The sequence below is a fragment of the Gracilinanus agilis genome, chromosome 1 (assembly GCF_016433145.1).
Source record: "Gracilinanus agilis isolate LMUSP501 chromosome 1, AgileGrace, whole genome shotgun sequence".
Classification (NCBI taxonomy): domain Eukaryota; kingdom Metazoa; phylum Chordata; class Mammalia; order Didelphimorphia; family Didelphidae; genus Gracilinanus; species Gracilinanus agilis.
The window spans coordinates 801,343,303-801,369,388 of NC_058130.1; the positions used below are offsets into that span (position 1 = coordinate 801,343,303).

Consider the following 26,086-nt stretch of genomic DNA (forward strand, 5'->3'; position numbering starts at 1 on the left):
GCAGATTCACAATGCACATTCAAATAGAGTACCATATTTTCTAATAACACATTTTAAAACAATAAACAATGATGTTTAAAAATCATACTTGTTACAAATTTTAAATCTTGGCTAAGAGTTTCTCAACAAACTGTTACTGCCTCCATATCAAAATCTGATAGTAAAAAAAAACCTTCTGGTCTAAATTATCCTCAGGAATTCTAGATCCTTCTGATAGACATATACAGGAGCTCCCTTGGCTTCCTGTTCTTAAAAAAAAAAATGTCCCGGGTAGGAAATTTTCATGCTTCTACCCATTCAAGGCAACAATTTTTTTTTTATAATAAAATATATAAAGGCCTACCCTTTAAGACAACAATTCTTTAGGATCTAAAGTAAAATTTAAACGACCTCTCACAAAATCACAATTTAAATCTCAAGACATCAAAGCCTCCAAGGTTTTATATAATTACCAAGATAGAATAAAACTTAAAAGACATGTGCTCCTATAAGATGTTCATAGATGGTACATATAACAGCATTGTTTTGATACAGTAAAACCTTAAATAAATTAGGAAATATAATAAAACCATAAGCAGAAACTTCATTAGCTTAAAATGATTCAGTGCAACAAGAAAATCAACGAAATAAGCGAGATTAATTCATAAAACTAATCAGCAAAATACAGTAAGATACAGAATTTTTTTTAAACCCATTCAGTTCTGAGGTTTTAAAACCCACCTCTGGTCCAATTCAGAGTTCAAATTCATGGTCCTTATAATCAGTCTCTGCTCTTAGTTCAAAGTTCCGAGCAGGTATGGGGTCAATTTCTTCCCCTGAGTTTCAGTTTAATAATTGCAAGAAAGTTTGAATAGGCCATGCGGCCCGATGTAAGAAGGCAAATTTAGGTATTTATAGATATATATTAAATATGTGGCCGCCAGGAATCAACAATTCAGGTTGATTCCGTAATTAAATCAGGCCCAAGTCAGCATCTGGTTGAAGAGTTTATTTACAGTCTGGTAGGTAATAAGTAGGAATAAAGAGAAAAAGGAGAGGCTAGTCCAGGCCAAAGGCCTGGACTGAGAGAGAGGAAGGTTACAAAGCTTAATAAATGAAGCTGTAAGCCACAAGGCCCAACAGCCAGATAGGCAGAGTTTAGAATTGGCCCAGCTAGGCCAAGGAAGTCAGCCTAACTTACCCACGTGACAATATAGAGCGTAATCTGTCTGTGGTCTCAGGAGATGCTTCTTCTTCCAGTTCGAGACAGCAACTGCCCCCACAGGAAGTTCACTAAATTACTTAAAGAGATAGTGTCTTTCATCACTTCCTGTGGTCCACCTCTAATTCAAATGGACAAATGGCAGTTTCTACATTGATTTGGACTGCCCAAAGGGCAGTCCCTTATTCTTGATTTGTTACTTATTGTCACGTGTGGGTAACTCGTCTCCCCTCCCCACTAAGGGAGGTTAGGGTGACATCATTAGCATGCCTGGGTTGAGTAGAATTTTGACTATTAATGGGCTGGAGCTAATTCTATTTACACAATGATGAACAGTAAACGCTAGTTCCATGTGGAGTAGGGGCTAGAGAAAAGCTTAGGTCAGTTTTTAGAACATGCCAAGTGTAGAGATTGTGGGGGAGGGGGTTTGGGGGGGTTCCTAGATCAGTCTTTTGAGAAAACACATGGAGGGCTAGAATGGTCTTTCAGGTTAAGAGTCGGGGCAATACTTAATAAATTTTTAGCAGCAGTCTCTGGAGCATCGGCGCTCAGCAAGTCAGGGCGGGGGTCGCTTGGAAATCTCAGGATTCGGCAGAGATCAGAAGAGGCAGGAAGGGAGGGTTCCATAAGCCAGAAGCGGCTGCTCTGACCCCCCAAGGTGGGGTCGGGCTCAGCTGGCTGGCTGAGTCCCCCGGGAGGCAAAAACACACTGTTGCTTTTAGCAAAAACATGGCGAGCAAAGCCACTTTCCTTTTTTAAAAAATTGCTCAAAAGAGCTGAGCAAGATGGCCGAAAAGCAGGCATGGTTCTAAATGCTCTCATTAGGCTATCTGGAAAATTTAGAATTCTAAATCCAAACTTCGTATGGTTGCCATCAGTTTTACGATTAAAAATGAAGGCAGATATTAAAAGGGAAAATAGCATTTTAATAAAAGCCATTGCTGATAGAGATAAATTGACCACGCGCCTGTAAGAAATCTCTGGCGCCTCCGCCATTTTCTTCTATACCTTCCCTACTACTCCTCTCTGTCCCCCCGGAGCCCGCTCAGGTAACCAAGAGGCCATCTTCCGGCCACCCTCCGAATTTAAGCTGCCCCATATGTCCAGAAACCGAAACCCATTGGATCACGGGGAATGTAGTCTCAAAGTCCCCACGTGTCCACAGGAAGTTTGTAAGATACTTTTAAATGGCACCTCCCTGAATTCCAAACACACAATACATGGTTGAGTTTGTAAGAGGGAAATTTAGGTATTATATAGATAAAAGAAAAATTGAAACTTTGGGGAAAAAAAAGAAAACATTAAAATCAGAATCAAAATATCAAAAGCTATTTATATAAAATTTCTGAATGAAAATAAATTCATAACAGGCCCTTGTATTAGGGTCCAATTAATATAATTTCCATCCTACTAGTCTGTAGGACACAATGCAGTAATACCGCACTTGCCTATTTGCAGCTAAGACTACAGGAAGTTGCCATTCTATAAGAGGGGAAAAAAGGACCAGATTTACATGCAAGGGAAGTGCCTCTATTTCCCTTCACTCTCAGGAATATATGGGTGAGCCAGATGATGGCCAACCTCCGGTACCTGACTGGCAGTGTAGTTCGAAGAGTCCTACATCTTATGTTAACATATGTTAAGTGTCGCAACTTCGATTCTTACACTGAGTTCAAGTCCTTAGTGTTGTCGTGGGAGTACCTCAATCCCACCTGTATTTGTATGATCTTTTTGACCTTGTGCTCCTTGGCACTGTGCAGATTTTCTCATCAATCACATTTGGGATTGGTCGGTCTCCATGACCTTGTGCTCTCTTAGCACTATTAACGGCTCTCCTGTTCCCTTCTCCTGGAGTCAGACAGAAGCATTAATCACAGTCCCATAGCATTAACAATACATGGCAGGTTCCCAAAGTCTAAAGCCTTGTGAGTAATTACAGCAAATATATATATATATATATATTAAAATTATAGCACTGCAAAAAATAATTTAAAAAAATTAAGTGATTATATGTACTTAAGTACACGAAATGAGAAAAAAGGAAAAAATCAATTATTCTATTAAAAGATAATAGGAAAAGCAATAAGAAAATTAAAATGAGTTCAGGGAAAAGAATCAAGAACAACCAAAAAAAAAATTACAATGTGATTCCAAAATTAGCATCCATTAGTCTATGAACTGTTATCTCCCATGCAGGTAACAGGAAACAGTCAATCAGTTTTTTTCTTCAATTTTTATAGCTGTTGGAGTGGTTAATAATATTTGGAATGGCCCTTCCCATGAAGGCTGAGTTGCTCCAGTGAGCTGGAAATTCTTTATATGCACCTTGTCTCCTGGGTTCAGGTCGTGAAGAGAAAAGTTTATTGGTCCTGCTTGTACTGCAGTTCCAGATTCATGGAGTTCACGCAGTTTATGTTGCAATTCCTGTATATAGGAAGCAATGGAAGCATCTCCTCCTAACTGTGATGTATATGCAGGAGAAAAAGGCTTAGCCTGTATAGGGGGATGTCCAAAAAATATGGTGAGATGTGTAAAAAATGACCATTTTTATGAATAGATTGGCAAATTTGGAGATAAAAGTTTCTAGGAAGCAGGGGTTTTCCTTCAGAGGATGCCCATACTCCATTCATCTGTTTAGCTTTAAATTTCTGCTTCCATTTTGTTACTTCCTTCTCATCATAGGAGAGTGATAAATTTGAGTCATCAGTGGTTGTTAATGTTAAAATTAATTCAGGCCCTTCTATAGCTGCTAGCTTTGCAGCAGTATCTGCTGTTTCCCCTAGAGACAGGGTCAGTGCCACCTGTATGGGCAGAGCAATGAACTATAGCTAGGACTTTGGGTAGTTGGAGAACAAAAAGAACTTCATTAATAATTTTTGCATTAGCTATAGATTTTCTAGCTAAGGTTAAAAATCCTCTCTGAAGCCATAACATACCTGAATGACCAATTCCAAATGCATATCTAGAATGTTGCCTTTTTATCTTTGGCAATTATACATGCATGTTTTAGGGCTATGAGTTCTGTGCCTTGAGCTCTTAAGATTTGAGGGCAGTGAAGCTGACCATACAGTGTCAGATTCTGTGACTACAGCAGCTCCAGTGTAGTGTATGCCATTCCTCATAAAAGAAGAACCATCAGTAAATAAGACTAGATCTGGATTGTCTAAAGGAGTGTCCAGGAGATCGTCTCGAGGCTTTTCAGCCATGGACACTAGTGTTTCACAATTATGTAATGGTTCTTCTGGGACTGGTAAATCAGGAAGCAAAGTGGCAGGATTAAGAGTTGTACAGCAGTTTAAAGTAATATTCTCATTATTTAAGGTTATTTCATACCTTGTAATTCTCTGATCAGAAAATGCCTGTGTTCTATGTCTTAGCAGTAATGCTTCTACTTCATGAGGGCACATAATTGTTAATGGGCATCCCAATACTAGATCAACAGTTTTTGTTACTAACAGAGCTGTGGCAGCTACACCTCTAAGACATGGTGGTGCTCCTGCAGCTACTGGGTCCAGCTGGGCTGAATAATAAGCAATTGGATGCTGGTAAGGTCCCAAAGTTTGAGTTAAAACACCTGAAGCTAACCCCTTTACGCTCATGTACATATAAAGTAAACGGTTTGTTATAATCTGGGATGCCTAGAGCAGGGGCAGACAGGATAGCTTGTTTTAGATTCGACAGCTAACCAGTGTTCTGGCTCTAATTTAAGTGGTTCAGGGACTGAATCTTTTGTTAGTGCTATAAGGAGTTTAGTAATTTCCCCATAGCAAGGGATCCACTGTCTACAAAAACCTGTTGCTCCTAAGATTGCTCTTAAGTGTTTTTTAGTGGTAGGATCACTCAATTTTTGAATATTTTCAATGCACTTAGGAGAAATATAACGGGCACCAGCAGTTAAAATGAACCCTAACTATTCCACTTTGGGGAGACACCACTGAATCTTTCCTTTTGAGATCTTAGGGCTTCTTTTATGTAATCCTGTAAAAGATATTTACTATGTAAGAAAGGAATTTTTAATATATATATATATATACACTTAAGGTATGGTTGCCAGGAATCAATCAGATTTAGATTGATTCCATAACTAAAAATAGACCCAAGTCAGGATGGCTTTTATGGAAGTTTATTTACAATTAGGAAGTTTGAAGGTAAGGAAGAGTAAGAAACTCCAGCCCTGTCCGGCCCGGATGAGGATTGGAGGCTAATTAAACAAGGCTACTAGCCGCAGGGCCTTTGACAACTAGAGAGGCAAAGAAGCCCCCTTGAGGGTAGAGACTCTAGAAACGCCAAGGGAGGAGAAAGGAAGTCAGCCTAACTTACCCACGTGACAATTCAGAGGGAAGCCATCTGAGGTCTCAGCAGAGATCTTTCAGCACCAAGTTCAAAGCACCAACCGCCTCAAGAGGAAGTCAACATCATATTTGAAGGATAGCATGTTTCGTCACTTCCTGCATCCACCTCTAATTCAAGTGGACAGATGGCAGCCTCAACACTGTTTTGGACTGCCCAAAGGGCAGTCCCTTGTTCTTGATTTGTTACTTATTGTCACGTGTTGGTAACTGATCTCTCCTGCCACTAAGTTGGGTGGGATGACATTATTTCTGAAGGCTAGAGTCTAATCAATGAATGAGGATGAACTAATTCCATTTACACAACTATCTTCTTGACATGTTTCGGCATCTGGTAAAGCCAAGAGCAAATCATCCACATATTTAATTAACTTACTGTTTTTAAATGTTGTACTATCTGTGTCTTGGCTCAAAATGTTTGCAAAAATGCTAGGACTTCCCGCGTACCCTTGTGGCAGACAAGACCTTGTCTATGAGAATTTTTCTCAGGTAAAGGCAAATATATGCCTGGAATCCTCAGGAGTAGGAATTGAGAAAAAGGCTGAACACAGGTCCACTACTGTAAAGTAAGTGGCTGTCCTGGGAATAGAGGAAATAATTGTGTTTGGGTTTGAAACCACAGGATGTCTCTTTATGACATGATTGTTTACAGCCCTTAAATCTTGAACAAATCGATATTGGGCTTTTCCATCTGGGCCTATTTTTGGCTTCTTAACAGCTAAAATAGGTGTATTGTATTCTGATTTGCATGGATTATTCCTTGCTCAATTAATGAATTTATTACTGGGGTGATTCCCTCAGTAGCTTCTTTTGATAAGGGGTACTGAGGAATGGAGGGAGCTGGCCCTCCTTTTGTTATAATCTGAACAGGAACAGCTGATTTAAGTAGGCCTACATCAGAAGATGTGGCCCAGAGAGACTTTGAGATATCATCTGGGATTTCAAAGGTGGGAGGCTCTTTTACTTCCTGATTGTCTGAGAGAAGTACAGGGAGCAGGTTTTAAGAGTCCTCCAGCAATTCTAATGACATAGAACCATCTGGATTGCAAATTATTGTGGCTTTAAGTTTACATAATAGATCCCTTCCCAGAAAATTTGTGGGGGATCCAGGCATTAAAAGAAAGGAGTTTTCCACAGTTAGGGGTCCTACGCTTACCATGCGAGGGGAAAGTTTTGGGACTTTTTGAGGTGTTCCTGATACCCCTACTACGTTTAGAGAGCTAATAGAATTACAGTTTTCATCTGGTTTGCTCACCAGTACTGATCTTACAGCCCCAGTGTCCAGCAAACAATTGTAATATGAATTTCCCACTTTTAGGGTTACATGAGGTTCCTTACTATTTGGGGGGGGTACGTATGGGGATAATTGGCATTAAAACATCAGGGTCTGGAAAGTCAAAGTTTTCCCTTTTTGATTCCAAGGCCCTTTCTCCCCCACACTTATAAAGAAGCTTGGGCTCCTCCGAGGTAAAAGAGGGTACGGAGGAGTTGTTGGCAGTCATCCCAAGTGGGACTGTGAGTCAAAAATTGACTCGATTCGGTGTTATAAATTTGCTATTAGCTTCTTGTTCATTTTTTTTTTCACTTTACAGAGCTAGGCTGGCAAATCATGCTTGATTGGTCTCTGTACCTCTATGAGTCTGTTCACATGAGGCTATTCTATTCACTTGTTCTTAACCATAATATTTTTTTGTTCTTGATTTGTTACTTATTGTCACATGTGGCTAACTAATTAGTTCTGATGGCTAGAGTCTAACAATGAATGAAGATGAGCTAATTCCATTTACACAGTGGGTGGCAAAGGGAATCTATTAGGGCGACATCACAGGGTTGCCTTGCCATGGTGAGGACCCAGCTAAGGTCAGGGCACCTCATTGTAGAATAGAGCCGGGAAGCTTGTTTGTAGATTTTCCTTCTCCCCGTTGACATGCCACCTATGAGCAGGAGCGAAGACTGCTCCCTTTGCTGGTAGTGATCCAAGGCTAAACTTTGCCTAAATCATCTGTCCAGGCCCTATTCTGGTCTCTGGAGCTCAGTATTTGTCTAGGCTCAGTCCTGTTCTTGGACAATCAGGTGAGCACAGCACCTCTCTTTAGGGAGATGATAGCTTAGAGAGAAGCCTGGAATCTTCAGAATTGAATCTGCTCTAGTTCCAGTGGAGTTACTGTTGACTTCTGAGAAAAAGAGAGAGATGGAAACAAAGCTCTGGCCAGAGCGTGCATTTGCCTTCCAGGAGAGAGACCAGAGATCCTGTTAGAGGTTGGACCTGACATAAGCCCTGCGCCCAGTCAGTAAACATGTATTAAATAATAAATGTGTTCTAGGGACTGTACTAAGCTCTGAGTATAGAAAGGAAGGGAAACACCAGTTTGGGCTATCTTGGAGCTCACAATCTAGAACCCAAACATGGAGGTGGTTTAGAAAAAAAGATATCCTAAATCTCACTCTGAGATGATCCAGGGAGAAAGGAGTGTTGGGGAATGGAAATGCATTTAATTCAATTGGGAAATTAGGAACTAGAGGAGTGAAGAGAATGACGGTTTAAGAAGAAAAGCAATCAGAGGAGGAAATAGTCTAAATTCTAAGCATAAAAATAAACGTCGCCATTGGCATGTGGCCTCTAGTATGTGTCATACACTTTGTAAATATTAGAGCCTCATAGGAACCCTATGAGTCACTTGATATTATGTCCATGTTATAGTTGAGGAGCCTGAGACCAACAGAGCTCCTGTGACTTGCCCAGGCTTAAAAATCCTAGCAAGTTTCCAAGATACAATGAGAATGCACTACCACCTGTGTTGGGAATTTTAAGTAGAATATCACGAAAACGCCAACATCTGTATAAGGTGGCAAATTGGAAGAGAATTGTACGGGCTTTCTTGCCCATTTCCTTACAAAAGGATCATGGACTCAACATACTGTATGCAATATATTTTTAAACATGGGAAATGCCAACATTTTGTTTAAATTGTATTTAGTTGAAGGATTTTATTTTAGTGAAAAAGGGTATTAAGAGAAATGGCTGCTCCCAAAGAGTAGGGAACAGAACAAAATCTTTTGTGCTTTGGATAAATGCAAAAAAGAGTGCTGGGAAAAAAAAGAGTGCTGAATTTGTTCAACTGTTCTCAGATACTGGAACAAAAAATAAGGTTGAAAGCAATCACGAAGGGAATTACATAATGCTTACAGAGAAGCTAGATGATAAAATAATAGGAATAGTTAGTCTACATGCACCCAGTGTTATCATACCTATTGTAAGAATTAAAATTTAGTTATTATAGCTATATATTAAAATTATGTGGCCGCCAGGAATCAACAATTCAGGTTGATTCCTTAATTAAATCAGACCCAAGTCAGCATGGGGTTGAAGAGTTTATTTACAATCAGGAAGGTAAGTAGGGATAAAGAGAAGAGGGAGGTTAGAAGTCTAAATAAATGAAGCTGTAAGCCGCAAGGCCCAACAGCCAGATAGGCAGAGTTTAGAATTGGCCCAGCTAGGCCAAGGAAGCCAGCCTAACTTACCCACGTGACAATACAGAGTATAAGCTGTCTGTGGTCTCAGGAGATGCTTCTTCTTCCAGTTCCAGACGGCAACTCCCCCACAGGAAGTTCACTCACTTACTTAAAGAGATAGTGTCTTTCATCACTTCCTGTGGTCCACCTCTAATTCAAATGGACAAATGGCAGTTTCTACATTGATTTGGACTGCCCAAAGGGCAGTCCCTTATTCTTGATTTGTTACTTATTGTCACGTGTGGGTAACTCGTCTCCCCTCCCCACTAAGGGAGGTGGGAGTGACATCATTAGCACGCCTGGGTTGAGTAGATTTTTGACTATTAATGGGATAGAGCTAATTTCTATTTACACAATCCCCCCTGATGATCATTGGGTGCCTAGTCACCCCAAGTGATCATGTTACACAAACATCTTCTACCACAAAGGTCCTTCTAACTACAATAGTTAGAGATAAGAGGGAAATGGAAAAGAGAGAAAGCAAAACCAATGTTTTGCTAAGCGCGTTGACAAGAAACCAATTGGGGGCAGTCCCCAATCAGCATAACATGTACAATTAAGGTAACTGTTCAAAAACCCATCAGTCCATTCATTAGTACCCAAAGTTCGTTCTGGATCACTTGATGCAACAAAACCCCATCAGTTCAATCAATTGCAACCCAAAGTTCATTCTGGATCTCTTGATTAAACGTAGGTTCTTCAGGCATCTCTCTGCAAACAGTTCATTCTCTGGATTTAAGGAATCAGCAAGTTTCTTTCCCTGAGAATTTTCTCAAACAAAACCAAAAATTAATCTTGGATATAATAAAAATACGATTAATCTTGGATTTTATAAAAATACAATCCCCCCTGACGTGGGTATTTAGAAAGAAATATCCAGATCAGCTCAATATATACAGTTGAATCATGGGGTTGTATGAGTCAATTCAAAAGAAAAAAGAAAGAAAAAAATATAAAAATCAAATAGAAGAAAATTGAAGCTTTTGAGAAAAAAAACATTAAAATCAAAATATCAAAAGTTATGTACATAAAAAATTTTTGAAGAAAACAAAATAAAATTATAACAGGCCCTTGTATTAGGGTCTAATCAATTATAATTTCCATCCTACTAGTCTGTAGGATACAATGCAGTAATACTGCACTTACCCGTTTGCAGCTAAGACTACAGGAAGTTGCCATTCTATAAGAGAGAAAAAAGGACCAGATTTTAAATGCAAGGGAAGCGTCTGTCATTCCCTTTACTCTCAGGAGTATATGGGTGAGCCAAATAATAGCCAACCTGCGGTACCTGACTGGCAGTGTAGTTCGGAGAGTCCTACGTCTTAACATATGTTAAGCGTCGCAGCTTCGATTCTTACACTGAGTTCAAGTCCTCAGTGTTGGCGTGGGAGTACCTCAATCCCACCTGTATATGTGTGATCTCTTTAACCTCGTGCTCCTCGGCACTGTGCAGATGTTCTCAGAAATCCCATTGGATTTGTCGGTCGGTCTTCATGACCTTGTGCTTTCCTTAGCACCATTAATGGCTCATGTGTTCCCTTCTCCTGGAATTAGATAGAAGCATTAATCACAGTCCCATAACATTTAACAATATATGGCAAGTTCTTGGAGTCTACACCTTGTGAGTAAGCAGTAATATTACAGCAATTATATATACATTAAAATTATAGCATTGCAAAAAATGAAAAAATTAAGTGATTATATGTACTCAAGTACAAGAAATGAGAAAAAAGAAAAAATATCAAATATTCAATTAAAGATATTAGGTAAATCAATAAGAAAATTAAAATAAAATCAGGGAAAGAATCAAGACAAACCAATGATTCCAAATTAACATCCATGAGTCCATGAACTGTTATCTCCAATGCAGGTAACAGGAAACAGTCAATCAGGTTCAATAGAAGATGCCCTCTTTACATGTGAGCAATGAATCCAAGAGTCCTTTTCTCCGATCTTTATAGCTGTTGGGGTGGTTATTAAAATTTCAAACGGGCCATCCCACGAAGGCTGGGTTGCCCCAGTGCGCTGGAAGTTCTTTATATACACTTTGTCTCCTGGATTCAGGTCGTGAAGTGAAAAGTCTATTGGTCCTGCTTGTACTGCAGTTCCAGATTCATGGAGTTCACGCAGTCTGTGTTGCAATTCCTGTATATAGGAAGCAATAGAAGTATCTCCTCCTAATAGTGATGTATATGCAGGAGAAAAAGGTTTAGCCTGTATAGGAGGATGTCCAAAAAGCATCTCATATGGTGAGATGTGTAGATCTCCCCTAGGTCTGCTTCTAAGATAAAATAGAGCTAGAGGGAGAATTTCAGGCCATTTTAGATGTGTCTCAGTACATAATTTGCCAATCATGGTTTTAAGTTCTCTGTTCATCCGTTCAACTTGGCCTGAGCTCTGGGGGTGATATGGTACATGGAATTTTGGAGTTATCCCCAGGCATGAATATATTTCAGATAAAACTGAATCAGTAAAGTGACTCCCTCTGTCCGAGTCAATACGTGCAGGCAGACCAAAACGAGGAATAATTTCTTTTAAAAGCACCTTGGCAACAAAGGCTGACGTGGCTCGGGCAGTAGGAAATGCTTCAGGCCACCTGGTCAGTTGATCCACTATGACCAGACAGAATTTATATTGTCCAGCCTTTGGCATTGTTATGAAATCAATTTGTAGGTGCTCAAAAGGTGTGTAAGCTAATGGACACCCACCAAAAGCCTTGCCACGAAAAGCGTGTTGGTTATATGCTTGGCAAGTAGGGCAAGCTGCACACACTTTAGAGGCTATAGTGGTTATGCCAGGAGCTATCCATACTCTCTTAACAGAGTCCACGATGCCCTGGGTACCAAAATGACCATTTTTATGAATAGATTGGCAAATTTGGCGATAAAAGTGTCTAGGGAGCAGGGGTTTTCCTTCAGAGGACACCCATACTCCATTTATCTGTTTGGCTTTAAATTTCTGCTTCCATTTTGTTATTTCCTTCTCATCATAGGAAAGTGATAAATTTAAGTCATCAGTGGTTGTTAATGTTAAAATTAGTTCAGGCCCTTCTATTGCTGCTAGCTTTGCAGCAATATCTGCCCGATTATTTCCCTTAGAGACAGGGTCAGTTCCACCTGTATGAGCAGAGCAGTGAACTACAGCTAGGGCTTTTGGTAGCTGGAGAGCAGAAAGAACTTCATTAATAATTTTTGCATTAGCTATAGATTTTCCAGCTGAGGTTAAAAATCCTCTCTGGAGCCATAACATACCCACTGCATGACATATTCCAAATGCATATCGAGAATCCGTATAAATTGTAGCCTTTTTATCTTTGGCAATTATACATGCATGTTTTAGAGCCATGAGTTCTGCGGCTTGAGCACTTAGATTTGAGGGCAGTGAAGCTGACCATACAGTGTTAAATTCTGTAACTACAGCAGCTCCAGTGTAGCGTATGCCATCCCTCATAAATGAAGAGCCATCAGTAAATAAAACTAGATCAGGATTCTCTAAAGGAGTGTCCAGGAGATCGTCTCGAGGCTTTTCAGCCATGGACACTAGTGTTTCACAATTATGTAAAGGTTCTTCTGAAACTGGTAAATCTGGAAGCAAGGTGGCTGGGTTAAGGGTTGTACAACGTTTTAAAGTAATATTTTCATTATTTAGCAAGGTTATTTCATACCTTGTAATTCTCTGATCAGAAAATGCCTGTGTTCTATGTCTTAGCAGTAATGCTTCTACTTCATGTGGGCACATAATTGTTAATGGGCATCCCAATACTAGATCAACAGTTTTTGTCACTAACAGAGCTGTGGCAGCTACACCTCTAAGGCATGGTGGTGCACCTGCAGCTATAGGATCTAGCTGAGCTGAATAGTAAGCAATTGGACGCTGGTATGGTCCCAAAGTTTGGGTTAAAACACCTGAAGCTACTCCTCTACGCTCATGTACATATAAAGTAAATGGTTTGTTATAATCTGGGATGCCTAGAGCAGGAGCAGACAGAATAGCCTGTTTTAAATTCGATAGAGCTAACTTGTGTTCTGGCTCTAATTTAAGTGGTTCAGGGACTGAATCTTTTGTTAATGCTATAAGGGGTTTAGTAATTTCCCCATAGCAAGGGATCCATTGTCTGCAGAAACCTGTTGCTCCTAGGATTGCCCTTAAGTGTTTTTTAGTGGTAGGATTGCTCAATTTTTGAATATTTTCAATGCGCTTAGGGGATATATGTCGTGCACCAGCTGTCAAGATGAACCCCAAATATTCCACTCTGGGGAGACACCACTGCACTTTTTCTTTTGCTATCTTATGTCCTCTTTTATGTAACTCTAAAAGAAGATGTTTACTATCTTCTTTGCATGTTTCAGCATCAGGTGAAGCCAGGAGCAAGTCATCTACATATTTAATCAATTTACTGTTTTTAAATATTATATTTTCTGTATCTTGGCTCAAAATCTGTGCAAAAATACACGGGCTCTCGCAATAACCCTGGGGAAGACGCCCCCAGGACCACTGAGAATTATTCCAGGTAAAGGCAAATATATGTCTGGAATTCTCATGAATGGGAATTGAGAAAAAGGCTGAGCACAGGTCCACGACCGTAAAGTAAGTGGCTGTGCTGGGAATAGAAGAAATAATTGTGTTTGGGTTTGAAACCACTTGGTGTCTCTTTATAACATGATTGTTTATAGCTCTTAGATCCTGAACAAATCTATATTGGGGTTTTCCATCTGGGCCTAATTTCGGCTCCTTGACAGGTAAAATAGGTGTATTATATTCTGACTTGCACGGGATTATTATTCCTTGCTCAATTAGTGAATTTATCACCGGGGTAATTCCCTCAATGGCTTCTTTTGATAAGGGGTACTGAGGAATGGAGGGAGCTGGTCCTCCTTTTGTTCTAATCTGAACAGGTACAGCTGATTTAAGTAGGCCTACATCAGTAGAAGATGTAGCCCATAGAGACTCTGGGATATCATCTGGGATTTTAAAAGTAGGAGGCTCTTTTACTTCCTGCTCTTCTGAAAGAAGTACAGGGAGTAGGTTTAAAGAGTCCTCTGGCAATTCCAGTGACATAGAACCATCTGGATTGCAAATTATTGTGGCTTTAAGTTTACATAATAGATCCCTTCCCAGCAAATTTGTGGGGGATCCAGGCATTAAAAGAAAGGAGTGTTCTATTGATAAAGGTCCAAGGCTTACCACACGAGGAGAAAGTTCTGGGACCTTTTGAGATGTTCCTGATACCCCTACTACGTTTATAGAGCCAATAGAATTACAGTTTACATCTGGTTTGCTCACCAGTACTGATCTTGAAGCCCCAGAATCTAATAAACAATCATAACATGAATTACCCACTTTTAGGGTTACATAAGGTTCCTTACTATTTGGGGGGGAATGTACAGGGATAATAGGCATTAGAACATCCTGATCGGGAAAGTCAAAGGTTTCCCTTTCTGATTCCAAAGCCGTCCCTCCCCCCACGCACCTTCATAAAGATGCTTGGGCTCCATGGGCACCCCCCTGAGGGGCATTAGCACCCTGATTAGTTCGGGGGCGAGCTCCACTTGAGATATACTGTTGTGGGGTCATTTGGTATGAGCTATCATCATCCCGAGGCTTATTTTTAGCATTTCTATCATGCCTAAAATTGCTATTCCTGGAATCATCATCATTATTATTGCTATTCCTGTTTCTGTTGTTATTCCTATAGGTATCTGTTGGCTGTGTATTATTCCCGAATACTCTTAAAAAAGTCCTACAATCCCTCATTTTATGGCCCTTTTTTTCACAAAAATAACAGAAAACAGGCTGATTGTTAGATTCTTGGAGAGGGGCTATAACCTCTCCTTTATTTTTTAGTTTTGCTTTTAGCATTTTGTTTTCTGCTTTTAAAACATCTATCGAGTCAGTATCATCCTCCTGTTCTTCTTGGCTTCTAAAAACATAAGATGCTGTCTTCCTTAATTCCTCAAGGCCCATTTTATCCCAATTTGGGCAATGAGTCTTAAAATAGTCTTTGACTACTTTGCAGGAATTTTCTACAAATTGTCTACGTACATGTTTTACTTCCCGTTCTACGGTTAAGTCAAAGTCCATATATAGCCTTGCAACCTCAATCAGTCTGTCCATAAAATGGGACGGAGTTTCATCGGCACGCTGTTTAGTTCTTTCGAATTTGCCCCACATGTATCCTGTGTCAGCACAAGCTTTTATAGCTGTTAATAATGCTTGCCTGCCATCATGTAATTTTTTAATATCTGTTGGAGAGTTGTAATTCCATTTTGGATTTGAATGGGGCCAGTTAGGTGAGTCTTTACTTTTATTACGATTGGCCCGATTAATGATCCTCTCTTTCTCACCATGTGTCAGAATTGCTCCTAAAACATTTTCAACGTCCTGCCAAGTAGGGTCATAAGTATCAAATATATTTTCTAATGTTTTTAAAACTAAAACTGGTTCTTTTTCAAAACTAGGCATATTCTTTTTCAATCCAGCTAAATCATCAGGGCTGAAGGGAGTAAAGTGTCTTACAGATACCAGGTCTCCTTCAGTATTAAAAGTAGGTACTTCTCGTAAAGGAAATAGTGTTGTGCTCTCCTGAATGGCAGGGAATGTATGTCCTGCAGCAATAGCAGCAGCTCTGATTGTCTGTAGGAGGGGCTGAGGGGTGGGTTGGACAGGTTGAGGAGGTGGGAGCAGGACAGGCTGGGGATGGAGTGGTATGGGTTGGGGAGGGGGCGGGATAGGTTGGGGGAAGGGGACGGGTTGAGGAGGGGGCAGTAGGGGTTGGGGACAGGGGATGGGCTGAGGAGAGGGTGTGTCAAGAGCGCTTTCATAGGAGGAATCCTCAAAGGCAGAACTATTGAGGAATAATTCTCTCTTTTGTTGGAACTTCTTTTTAAACTGTTTCCTCCTTCTTAAATGCTTAGCATGGTTTTTTATATAAGCCAGCAGTTGCTCTTGGCCCTCTTTCATATTTCCCATTTCCTTCTCTATCTTACTAAATCTCTGTGAGTTAGTGTCATCCAGCTTCTCTGTTATATTTCCTATTTCCTTCTCTATCTTACTAATTCTCTCTGAGTTAGTGTCATCCAGCGTCTCTGGCAGTTTCTTTTGAGAGAAGGAAAGATAAACTATTCCGCCTACTATGAGTATTATCACACTTACTATCACACCTACATACAGTGCATCAAACAATCCTGTAATTGTATTTTCTGGTGTTGATGTTCCAAAACAAATCAACGTAACAGTCCATACTATGGACTGGAACCAGAGTCTGCCCTGGGGATGGTCCCCAAAGTCCCTTGCAGCTCTCTATTTATATGATTATGATGGCTAGCCATGTCTCCCTTCTCTTGACCTTGGAGGGTTCCATTTTGGTAGTTCCTGTCAGAGCTGGCACTTTGCTGACCATGTTGGCCTTTAAGGTAAAATCTGCCTAGGGAGATTTCTGAGCAGAAGGTCTGCTGGCCTCTAAATTTGCAGTCCTATCGAGAAAAAAATCAGAGACAAATTAGTGCTTTGTATATTTGGTCTGTCTGTCTCTTGTGTCTAATACTCACAGACACTAGCCATTGGGCTCTTGAGTGATCAGTCAGGCAATTACATTGATGCCTGGTGAGCATGGCACTCTTTATTTGAGTTTCACAATTTAAGACTTACTGGGAGGGCTTCGTGCCTCCTTTCTCTGAGTGAATACCTAGGCTAGGAGGAGGCTTGTCTGAACCCTCAGCCCTTTCACCTCATTTCCGCTTGTTGCATAAGTAAGAGGTCTATCTGATTGGCAATTGTAGCTATTATTTTGACCAAAATTCCTGGTCTGATTTGATATTGATGTAAATCTCTCATGTCAGTAGAGTCCCTATGGTTAAGTATAAAAACCTGAGCTGAACCACTATTCCACTGTAAGAAATCAGAGAGTATTCTGGGATCCCTCAAGATCTGGTAATGTTGGTCTGGTTATTCCTAGTTATTACTACTCCAAGCTTTGGACTTAGTCAGTTCATCACCTCTTGATACACCTCTTTGGGGTTGTCTTCACCCTACTTGCAAAAAAATCCCTTTTGGGCAGCTGGGTAGCTCAGTGGATTGAGAACCAGGCCTAGAGACAGGAGGTCCTAGGTTCAAATCTGGCCTCAGACACTTCCCAGCTGTGTGACCCTGGGTAAGTCACTTAACCCCATTGCCTAGCCCTTACCATTCTTCTGCCTTGGAGCCAATACGCAGTACTGACTCCAAGACAGAAGGTGAGGATTTAAAAAAATCCCTTTCAAAGAACCCATTCTGTCCAAAACCTGGTTTTAGCATCTTTGTTAAATGCCCGGACAGGATTAACTCCTTATACTGAACATCCTTGGCCCCAAAAAGGCTGCATTGACTTGGAAACTTTCTATAAGATCAGATGGGCTCTTGGGCACCAGTACCCTGATGAAATGATCTATTGGTATCTTGCACAGATCCTGAAAAATTAAAATGATGCCCTAAAAGTACAGAAAACCTGTCCAACAACTGGCTTCTGTACCAAATTATAAAGGACCTATCCATGGTTTGTGAGGGCTAAAAGAAGGCATCTCCTTGTGAAGTTTCTCTCCCCTGAAAGATTAGCAGTGGCTGCCACCTCCTATTTACCCTCTTCTATTCCTTCCTCCTGTGATCCCATAAGATGCTGCTTCCTCTCCTCTTAACATTGTCCACTCTCTACATTCCAATCCACTTCTGCTCTTACCTCCTGTAACAGACCCACTCTTTCCCCTTCTGTCATCATCTTCAAAACTGGACTTTTGGGAGCAGCTGGGTAGCTCAGTGGATTGATAGCCAGGCCTAGAGACGGGAGGTCCTAGGTTCAAATCTGGCCTCAGACACTTCCCAGCTGTGTGACCCTGGGCAAGTCACTTGACCTCCATTGCCTATCCTTACCACTGTTCTGCCTTGGAGCCAATACACAGTATTGACTCCAAGATGGAAGGTAAGGGTTTTAGGAAAAAACAAACAAACAAACAAACTGGACTCTTAAATGCCAGACTAATTCCTGATTTCTAATATCTTAGTAGTGTATGCAAATCTATGTAAAACTAGATTTAGCGCATTCCTGCAGTTGAGGGGGGGGGAGATTTATATGACATGAAAGAGTCAGGGACAGTTGGGATTCTTCCTCTGGCTACTTATATAAAAAATGTTTACTGTCAGGTAAAATTTGACATCCTATGGGAAAGGTTTTGGTCAAGTGAGGTTAATATTAACAGAAGAGAGGTTTGCAGTCAACCAAAAATTTCAGAAGGAATGTCACTGAACTCCAAACAAATAAAAATAATAAAAAGTCCTAACCCTAATCTAGTTATGCCATCATTTTTTATATCTAAATCATATATCTATTTTGGCCTTCCCTTGGTATAGGGTGTGAGATATTGGCCTACACCTTGCCTCCGCTATACTGTTTTCCAATTTTCCCAGCAGTTTTTTTTTTTTTTAAACCCTTACCTTCCGTCTTGGAGTCAGTACTGGGTATTGGCTCCAAGGCAGAACAGTGTTAAGGGTAGGCAATGGGGGGGTCAAGTGACTTTCCCAGGGTCACACAGCTGGCAAGTGTCTGAGGCCAGATTTGAACCTAGGACCTCCTGTCTCTAGGCCTGGCTCTCAATCCACTGAGCTACCCAGCTGCCCCCACCCCCCCCCCGCCTCAGCAGTTTTTATTAAAGAGTGAGTTCTTATTCCAAAAGCTGGGATCTGAGTTTTTCCAACACTAGGTTGCTAAGATCATTTACCCCTGTATATTATATATCTGATCTGCTTCATTGATGTAGCCTTCTATTTCTTAGCCAGTACCAGATTGTTTTGATGATTACTGCCTAGTAGTATAGTTTGAGGTCTAGTGCTGTGAGGTATCTTTCCTTCACATTTTCCTTTCCTAAATTCCCTTGATATTCTTGACCTTTTGTTCTTCCATATTAATTTTGATGTCATAGTTTTCTAGTTCTATAAAACAGTGATTTGGTAGTTTGATTGGTATGGCACTGAATAATTAGTTTAGGTAGAATTATATTAGCTCTGCCTACCCATGAACAATTAATATTTTTTCAGTTGTTTAGATCTGACTTTATTTGCGTGAAGTGTTTTGTAATTGCGTTCCTATAATTCCTGGTTTGTGTTGACAAGGTTCCCAGGTATTTTATAATGTCTAGGGTTATTTTTTTAAAAACCCTTCCCTTCCGTCTTGGACAGAAGAGTGGCAAGGGCTAGGCAATGGGGGTCAAGCGACTTGCCCAGGCTCACAGCTGGGAAGTGTCTGAGGCCAGATTAGAACCCAGGACCTCCCTTCTCTAGGCCTGGCTCTCAATCCACTGAGCCACCCAGCTGCCCCCTCTAGAGTTATTTTTTTTAAAAAACCCTTGTACTTCGGTGTATTGTCTCATAGGTGGAAGACTGGTAAGGGTGGGCAATGGGGGTCAAGTGACTTGCCCAGGGTCACACAGCTGGGAAGTGGCTGAGGCCGGGTTTGAACCCAGGACCTCCTGTCTCTAGGCCTGACTCTCACTCCACTGAGCTACCCAGCTGCCCCCCCCCCCCCTAGAGTTATTTTAAAGGGAATTTCCCTCTCTTGCTGCCGAACTTTGTTGATAGTATATAGAAATGCCAGTGATTGATGGGGATGTATTTGGGATCCTGCAACTTTACTAAAGTTATTCATTATTTCAACTAGATTTTCAGTTGATTCTCTAGGACCTTAGTCATTTACAAAGGGACCAGTAATGCCTGTTACCAGGCTTCCAGGTCCCCCAAGGACTTCTTACTTAGCCTGACCAAAGCCGGATGAATCAGGTGTCATTACTCCCATTTCACAGATGAGGAAACGGAGGTTCCAGGAGCCAGGGGTCCATAGGATTTCAATCTAACCGCAGAAATAAATCCTAGAGCTGGACGGGACCTGAAATCCTTCTCCTCCAAACCCCTACCTCTTTCAGATGAGGATCCTGAGCCCCATGGTCCCATAGCCAAAATACCCACGCCCAGGTAACTCTCAAGCCCAGCTTTCTCTCCACCAGGCTACACAGCACTCCCATTATTCCAACCCCAAACAGAAGAGCCCCCCCCCCCGAAATCACCAGCAACACACACTCACTTATATAAACAAACCAACAACCTTTATTCCTGACCAATCTCAGAACAAGAAAAACGGCGGCCTTTGAATCGGAGTGGGAAAGTGGGAGAAAGAAAAGGCCCCCCTTCCCGGCCCAGACAGGAGGGAGGGGAGAGGAGACTGCTGAGGGGGATGGTGAGGGATGGGCAAGAGAGAGAGGCTGGGGAGGGGGGTGGGCGGGCATCTTCCCCGGGCCGGTCACCTGGAGTCATCCCTTCTCAAAGCAAAAAATAGAAATCGGAAAAGCCTGGGTGGAGAAATGCTGAGGAGACCCAGCCAGGGGCTCCTGGGGAGATTCTGGCGCAGGCACTGGCTCACATGACCTTGCAAGGTTTGAACCCGCAGCCCTGGTCGTGCTCAGCATCTCGGCAGTGCTTGAGCTCCTGGACGCTGAAGCGGCGAATCTCTCGCACCAGCTCCTGAAAGGCGCGCTCCACGCCGGACCCGGTCTTGGCCGAGGTCTCCACGAAGGGCACCTTGAAGCTCTTGGCTGCCTCCTGGCCCAGCTCCCGGGTCACCAGGCAGTCGGCCTTGTCGGTCTTGTTGGCCACCAGGACCAGGGGGACGCGGTCGGTGTCTCTGATCCCGCGCAGCTGGTCGCGGAAGATGTTCACGTCCACGAAGGACTTGACGTCGTCCACGGCATAGACGCAGAGGAAGCCCTGCCCGCGGCGCATGAACTCCTGGCGGAGGGCATGGTACTCCTCGTTGCCCGTGGTGTCCAGGATGTCCAGCTGGCAGGGCTCGCCGTCCACCACCAGCTGGGTGCGGTAGGAGTCTTCGATGGTGGGGTCGTAGTCGGGGATGAAGCAGTTCCCGATCAGCTGGGCGGTCAGCGCGGTCTTGCCCACCTGACTGCTGCCCATCACCACCAATTTGTACAGCATTGTGACTCGGCACCCGGCTGGTCACCTGTGGCAAAGGAAGGGCCTATGAGAGCGGGAGGGACCCCAGCGCCCCCCCTCCCCTCCCTCCCCCGGGAGCTACCCAGATGGCTTCCCTACCTCGGGGCTGAGCAGGACAAGGCTGATTCCGGCCACAGCCCTTCAGATACCCGAAGGTCAGAACCAATTGTATTCACGCAACCTCATCATCCCCAGCTCGGGCAAGGGAAGACGGCAAGGCCTGGGCTGGGGGTGGGGGTGGGGGTGGCCAGTTCTCTCTGCCCTTGGGCATCCTGACCAAAAAAACAGGCTCTTGCTACCCATTCGGGGGGGTGGGGGTGGGGCTCCCCGTCTACTCTATCTGAGACAAAGAGATCCCTAAATCTTGATTGACTGGCCAGTTCTTGGCGCGGGGTGGGGGGGGGGGGAGAGAAGGGAAGGGGGACGTCGGGGGAGGGGAACTTCACCCCACAAAGGTCCCCCTTTTCAGGCCAAGGGTGCTGGCCTGAGTGCCCACGGATCCTGGCTTTGTGTTAGCCCTTAGCATCCTTTCCTAGGGGAGGAGGCCTCGAGGCTCTGCAATGTCCCCTTTCTCCTTGTTCCCAGAAGAACTTCCCCAGCTGGAGGGCAGCTCCCAGGAACCCCGGGGTCGACTCCTCCAGGCTTTAGAGACTCTTCTCCAAGTGGTCCCAGGCCTCTCGCGCTCCCCGAGTTAGTGTGATCCAAGATGGGTCAATGGAAAGGAGGCTAGCGGTCCACGGACCCCCGGGGCATTTCCCTCGGAAGCGCCCCGCTCCCCCTGCCTCTACTTACCCTTTCTTTAGTGCAGACGGAACCGGGCCAGAAGGTTCACCAGCAACCCTGGGAAGGTGCAGACTGCCGAAGAGCTCAGGGACAAGTGGGGCGCCGGGAGGGTGGGCTGACCCCCCCTCCCCGCCCACTCCGAGGGTGCTAAACCCCGCCTCCCGGGGAACCTGCCCCTTCACTTCCCCGCCGGCTCCAGCCTGCAGGAGCCTTCGGTCTGCCCTGCGGGGCCAAGTGGAGGGCAGGGCTAGGTGGGGGCTGCTGCAGGTGGGCGCGGAGGGGGGGGCTGGGGGGAGGGGAATGGAACGTCGTGTATCCGCTAGGGCAACAAGGTAGCCAGCCGTGTAACCCTGACCCTAAATTCACATTGGCGGGAATGGGAGGAAGCAAAACCTGGAGCACCGGCCGCCTCGGAATTAGGGTCCCGCTGTGCCCATCGTGCTGAACCACTCCCCCACCCCCCAGACTCCTTTCTCCCCCACCACCACCCCCGCCTCACCAGCCCCTGCTCCTAAGCGCTGGGCATCCCTGGGTGCGTTGGTGGGCCGGTGCCCGCTGGCCCTGCCCAGGTGGGAGGGCCTCCGGGCCTGGGCACCCATCCTCCTTGGCCCGGAGGGGCAGTGGATCAGTAACGGGGCCCGGGCTGAGGAGGGGGAGGGGGGCTGAAGGGCCACTTAGGATCACTCCCTATATACTTTAGCCCGGGCAGGGCGCGCGGATCGGGAGCAAATCACTGCAGGGACCTGGGGCTGTGGAGGCTCGAGGGCTGCCTGGGAAAGGGCGCGATGAAGTCGGAGGCGCTTCCAAGTTATCGGGACTAGACAGAGAATCCTGAAAAAAACCTTTGCACGTCTGCCCACAGACGCGTTATCCGAGCGAGCTGCGGTTCTTATTACCGGACCAGAACAGCCCAGGGCCAGGCACCTGGGGAATGCAGGGATTTCCGGGCGCTCTTCCCTCCCAACCCCTTCTTCCTTTCTCTCTCCAGGGACGCAGCCAACTGGGCCTGGAGTTCTACCCTGTCAAAGAAGGGGCTTACAATTTATAAGGGGCCGAGACAGGGGACACAGGGAGGGCCTTGGAAGTGTGTCCTGTGCGGGTTGTGGAAGTAATGAGGTGCTGCAATTGGTGAAGCACTGGAGCGTCTCTTCTCTCATTTGAAAGGTGCCCAAAGGCAACAGCGCATATGGACGGGAAGAGGGCATAGTAGGGGAGATGGAGGGCTTGGCGGTCCACTCCCGGGTCAGTCAGCCATGGGGGAAGTGAGCTGGCTCGGTGCCCTACAAGACAGAAGGTCCCCGGTTCAAATGTGGTCTCAGGCACTTTCTGGCTGTGACCCTGGGCAAGTCACTTAACCCCATCTGCCCAGCCCTTCCTTGCTCTTCTGCCATGGAACCAACAAACTGAAGGTGAGAGTTAAAAAACCCCAACCAGTAACAACAAAAACAAAAGTAGAGCCAGCCCCAGCAAGAAAACAAGATTTCCACTTGCTGTTTCACCAGCAGAAGGTCCAGAGGCCCCTCTTGACTGCCTGGCGGTAAGCCTTCCTGACAGGGAGAAGCAGCGGGGCTCCCTGGTGCTGCGGGTGGGTTTAGGTAACTGCCATGGATTTCTCCCCTCATTCCTTCCCAACAGAGGGGAAGAAAGAGGGTGGCTGCTATGAGGAGTCCCTTTCTTCCCACAATTCTACCTTCCTTTCCTGAATGCTGCACCGTGTTCCAGTATCCTCTGTTAGAAGGATATGTAGACGAGCTTAGGAAGACTTGAGTGACAGGCCAGCTGCAGAATTCTGCGTGGGAGACTCAGGGAGAAGAAAGACAGTCGAACTCCTGGAGGGAGGGAGACCTGTTGGTTTTTTTCCCTGTGTGTGGAGACTCTTTTCCAGAGGACATCTACTATCAAGACCTACTATCTGGAGATTTTCTGGAGATTGGTCAAGCTGTGGTGTGACATTTCAGTGGTGGACACTGAGTGTCAACAGTCCTAGCTCCATCTCTAAGCTTGGATTTACTGGCAGTTACCCTGGACTATGGATCTGTGAAGATCTGTGAACACACGTGAGATCCTAAACTACAGCTGTTACGATTAAAAATAATAAAGACTGATATAAATATAGAAATTAGTATTTTAATTAAAGCCATGGCCATGCTGGTAAAATCATTAGACCACGCGCTGGTAAGAATTCAAAACTGCCGCCTCCATTTTTGTTACCTCTCGTCTCTCCCCGAGCCTGCTAGCCAAGAGGGCTTACTCTCCATTCTCCTCCCATTTAAACTGTCCTCTACGTGGTGACACAGGCATCCCCATGCCCAAAGAACCGGAACCGGAAACCCGCTGGACCACGGGAATGTAGATTGATAGTTCCCACGTGTCCATAGAAATATATATATACTTTTAAATGGCATTTCCCAAATTCCAATTTTACACAGCTGGACCTGTTACTACACTTGTTAACTTAGCAGTAGTGTAGATATATCCTCTCAGACCTTTGGGAGGGACCCCTTCATATTTTCAAGGTAGAACGCCCGTTCCCTTCCATTATCTGTCCCCAAAGTTTTATTAAAACCTTTTTATACACAGACCCTCCCTTGTTACTCCTCCTTTCCCAATCCTGGCACCTCATTGACAGTAAGGACCCACTGCGATTGACTCACTTGTGCCCCTGGTGGTTTCTCCTCTCTCCTCCACTTTCCCCATTCCTAACCTTACCCAAACCACCTAGGACTTATTTACCCACTGGATTTCTTTATTGAACCCACCTTTATTTAGCCACTAATTGTGCTTCCCTTTCTACAGCCCTGGCCATCACTTCTATGGATGCCATGACTGGTATGTGGGCCTGGCCTGAGGGTCCACACTGGCCTCCAGACAAAGAAGGCACCACCTTTCGTATGCATGAGCGCTAATATGGGGCACTGTGGCCAGTGTGGTGTCTGGTACACAGTAGGGGGCTGAAATGCTGGTAGATTGTTATAAAAAAAAGAAAGTAAGAGGTTTCGGGTTAAGATGGTGGCAGAGTAAAAAGCAGCTCTTAACCTCTCCTGACCAAAACACACAGGACTCCTCAAGGGGACATAAAAACAAGTCCAGACGAACGGAGGAACCCCACAACAGGGTGCAGCGTGGAAGGTACGTGGAACATTTCCATGCTATAAAGGGGTGAAACAGCTCTCACTAAATCGCGGGCTGAGCAACCACCCCACCCCCACCCCCACCCCCTCCACACACACCACCTATAGCGCTGAAGCCAGCTAAAAAGAAATAGAGCAAGTTTGGGGCACCCATCGAGTCATTGGCAGCTCCAGGGCCTGTTCCTGAGAGCAGCAAGATTTAGGTCCCCAAAAAGCTAAAGAATGCACACGAACTCTGAGCACAGGCGCAGAGGACAGGAGCAGGGCGGAGGCGTGGGAGGAGGCAGACACAGCCACGAGCTAAGGCTCTGAAACCCTGAGTGGGGAACCAGTATAGACTGTGGAAGCAGCGCCCTGAGACTTGTAAAGAAACCTCTGGCAGAGGACCAAGCAAGGGGGTCCACCAGGGGGCTTGACCTTGGAAAAAAACCAGACCTCAGACCTCAGGAGCCAAAAGACCACAGATAGACCCTGAGCGTGAGGATAAAGCTGAGAAGCTGCTGGGCTAATGATGGCTACCCAGACTCAGGAAGTTCAGAAGAGAAAGAATAACAACAAGAAAAAAAAGTCTTTAACACTCGACAACTTTTACACAGAGAAAATCCAGACAACCGAGCAAACAGAGGAAGAGAACAAACAAGCATCCGGACCCTCCTCAAATAAGGAAAACGGGTCACAAGCTCTGGAAGAGTTCAAAACTGAGATTTTGAGGAAGATGGAAGAGATCTGGCAAGAAAATAACAGTTTAAAAGGTAGAATCTTGCAATTGGAAAGTGAGGCTCAGAAATCAAATAAACTGATGAGCAAATTCAACACCAGAAATGACCAGATTGAAAAGGAAAACCAAAACATCATAGCTGAAAACGAAAAGATTAGAGCCGAAAACCAGTCCCTAAAGGCTAGAATTGAGCAATTAGAAGCTAATGATCTCTCAAGACAACAAGAACAAATAAAACAAAGTCAAAAGACTGAAAAAAATAGAAGGAAACATGAAATATCTCAATGAGAGAGTGACAGACCAAGAAAACCGGTCTAGAAGAGACAATGTGAGAATCATTGGTCTTCCAGAAAAACCAGAAATTAAT

At 44.0% G+C, this 26,086-nt stretch overlaps 1 protein-coding gene across 1 annotated transcript; it reads right to left on the reverse strand.

The window, feature by feature from the left end:
* Positions 1 to 20,496: 20,496 nt before the first annotated feature.
* Positions 20,497 to 21,069, reverse strand: LOC123232515 (GTPase NRas-like). Its single transcript, XM_044658968.1, has one exon. It carries the CDS (start codon positions 21,067 to 21,069, stop codon positions 20,497 to 20,499), a length of 573 nt encoding a protein of 190 aa, XP_044514903.1.
* Positions 21,070 to 26,086: the final 5,017 nt, after the last annotated feature.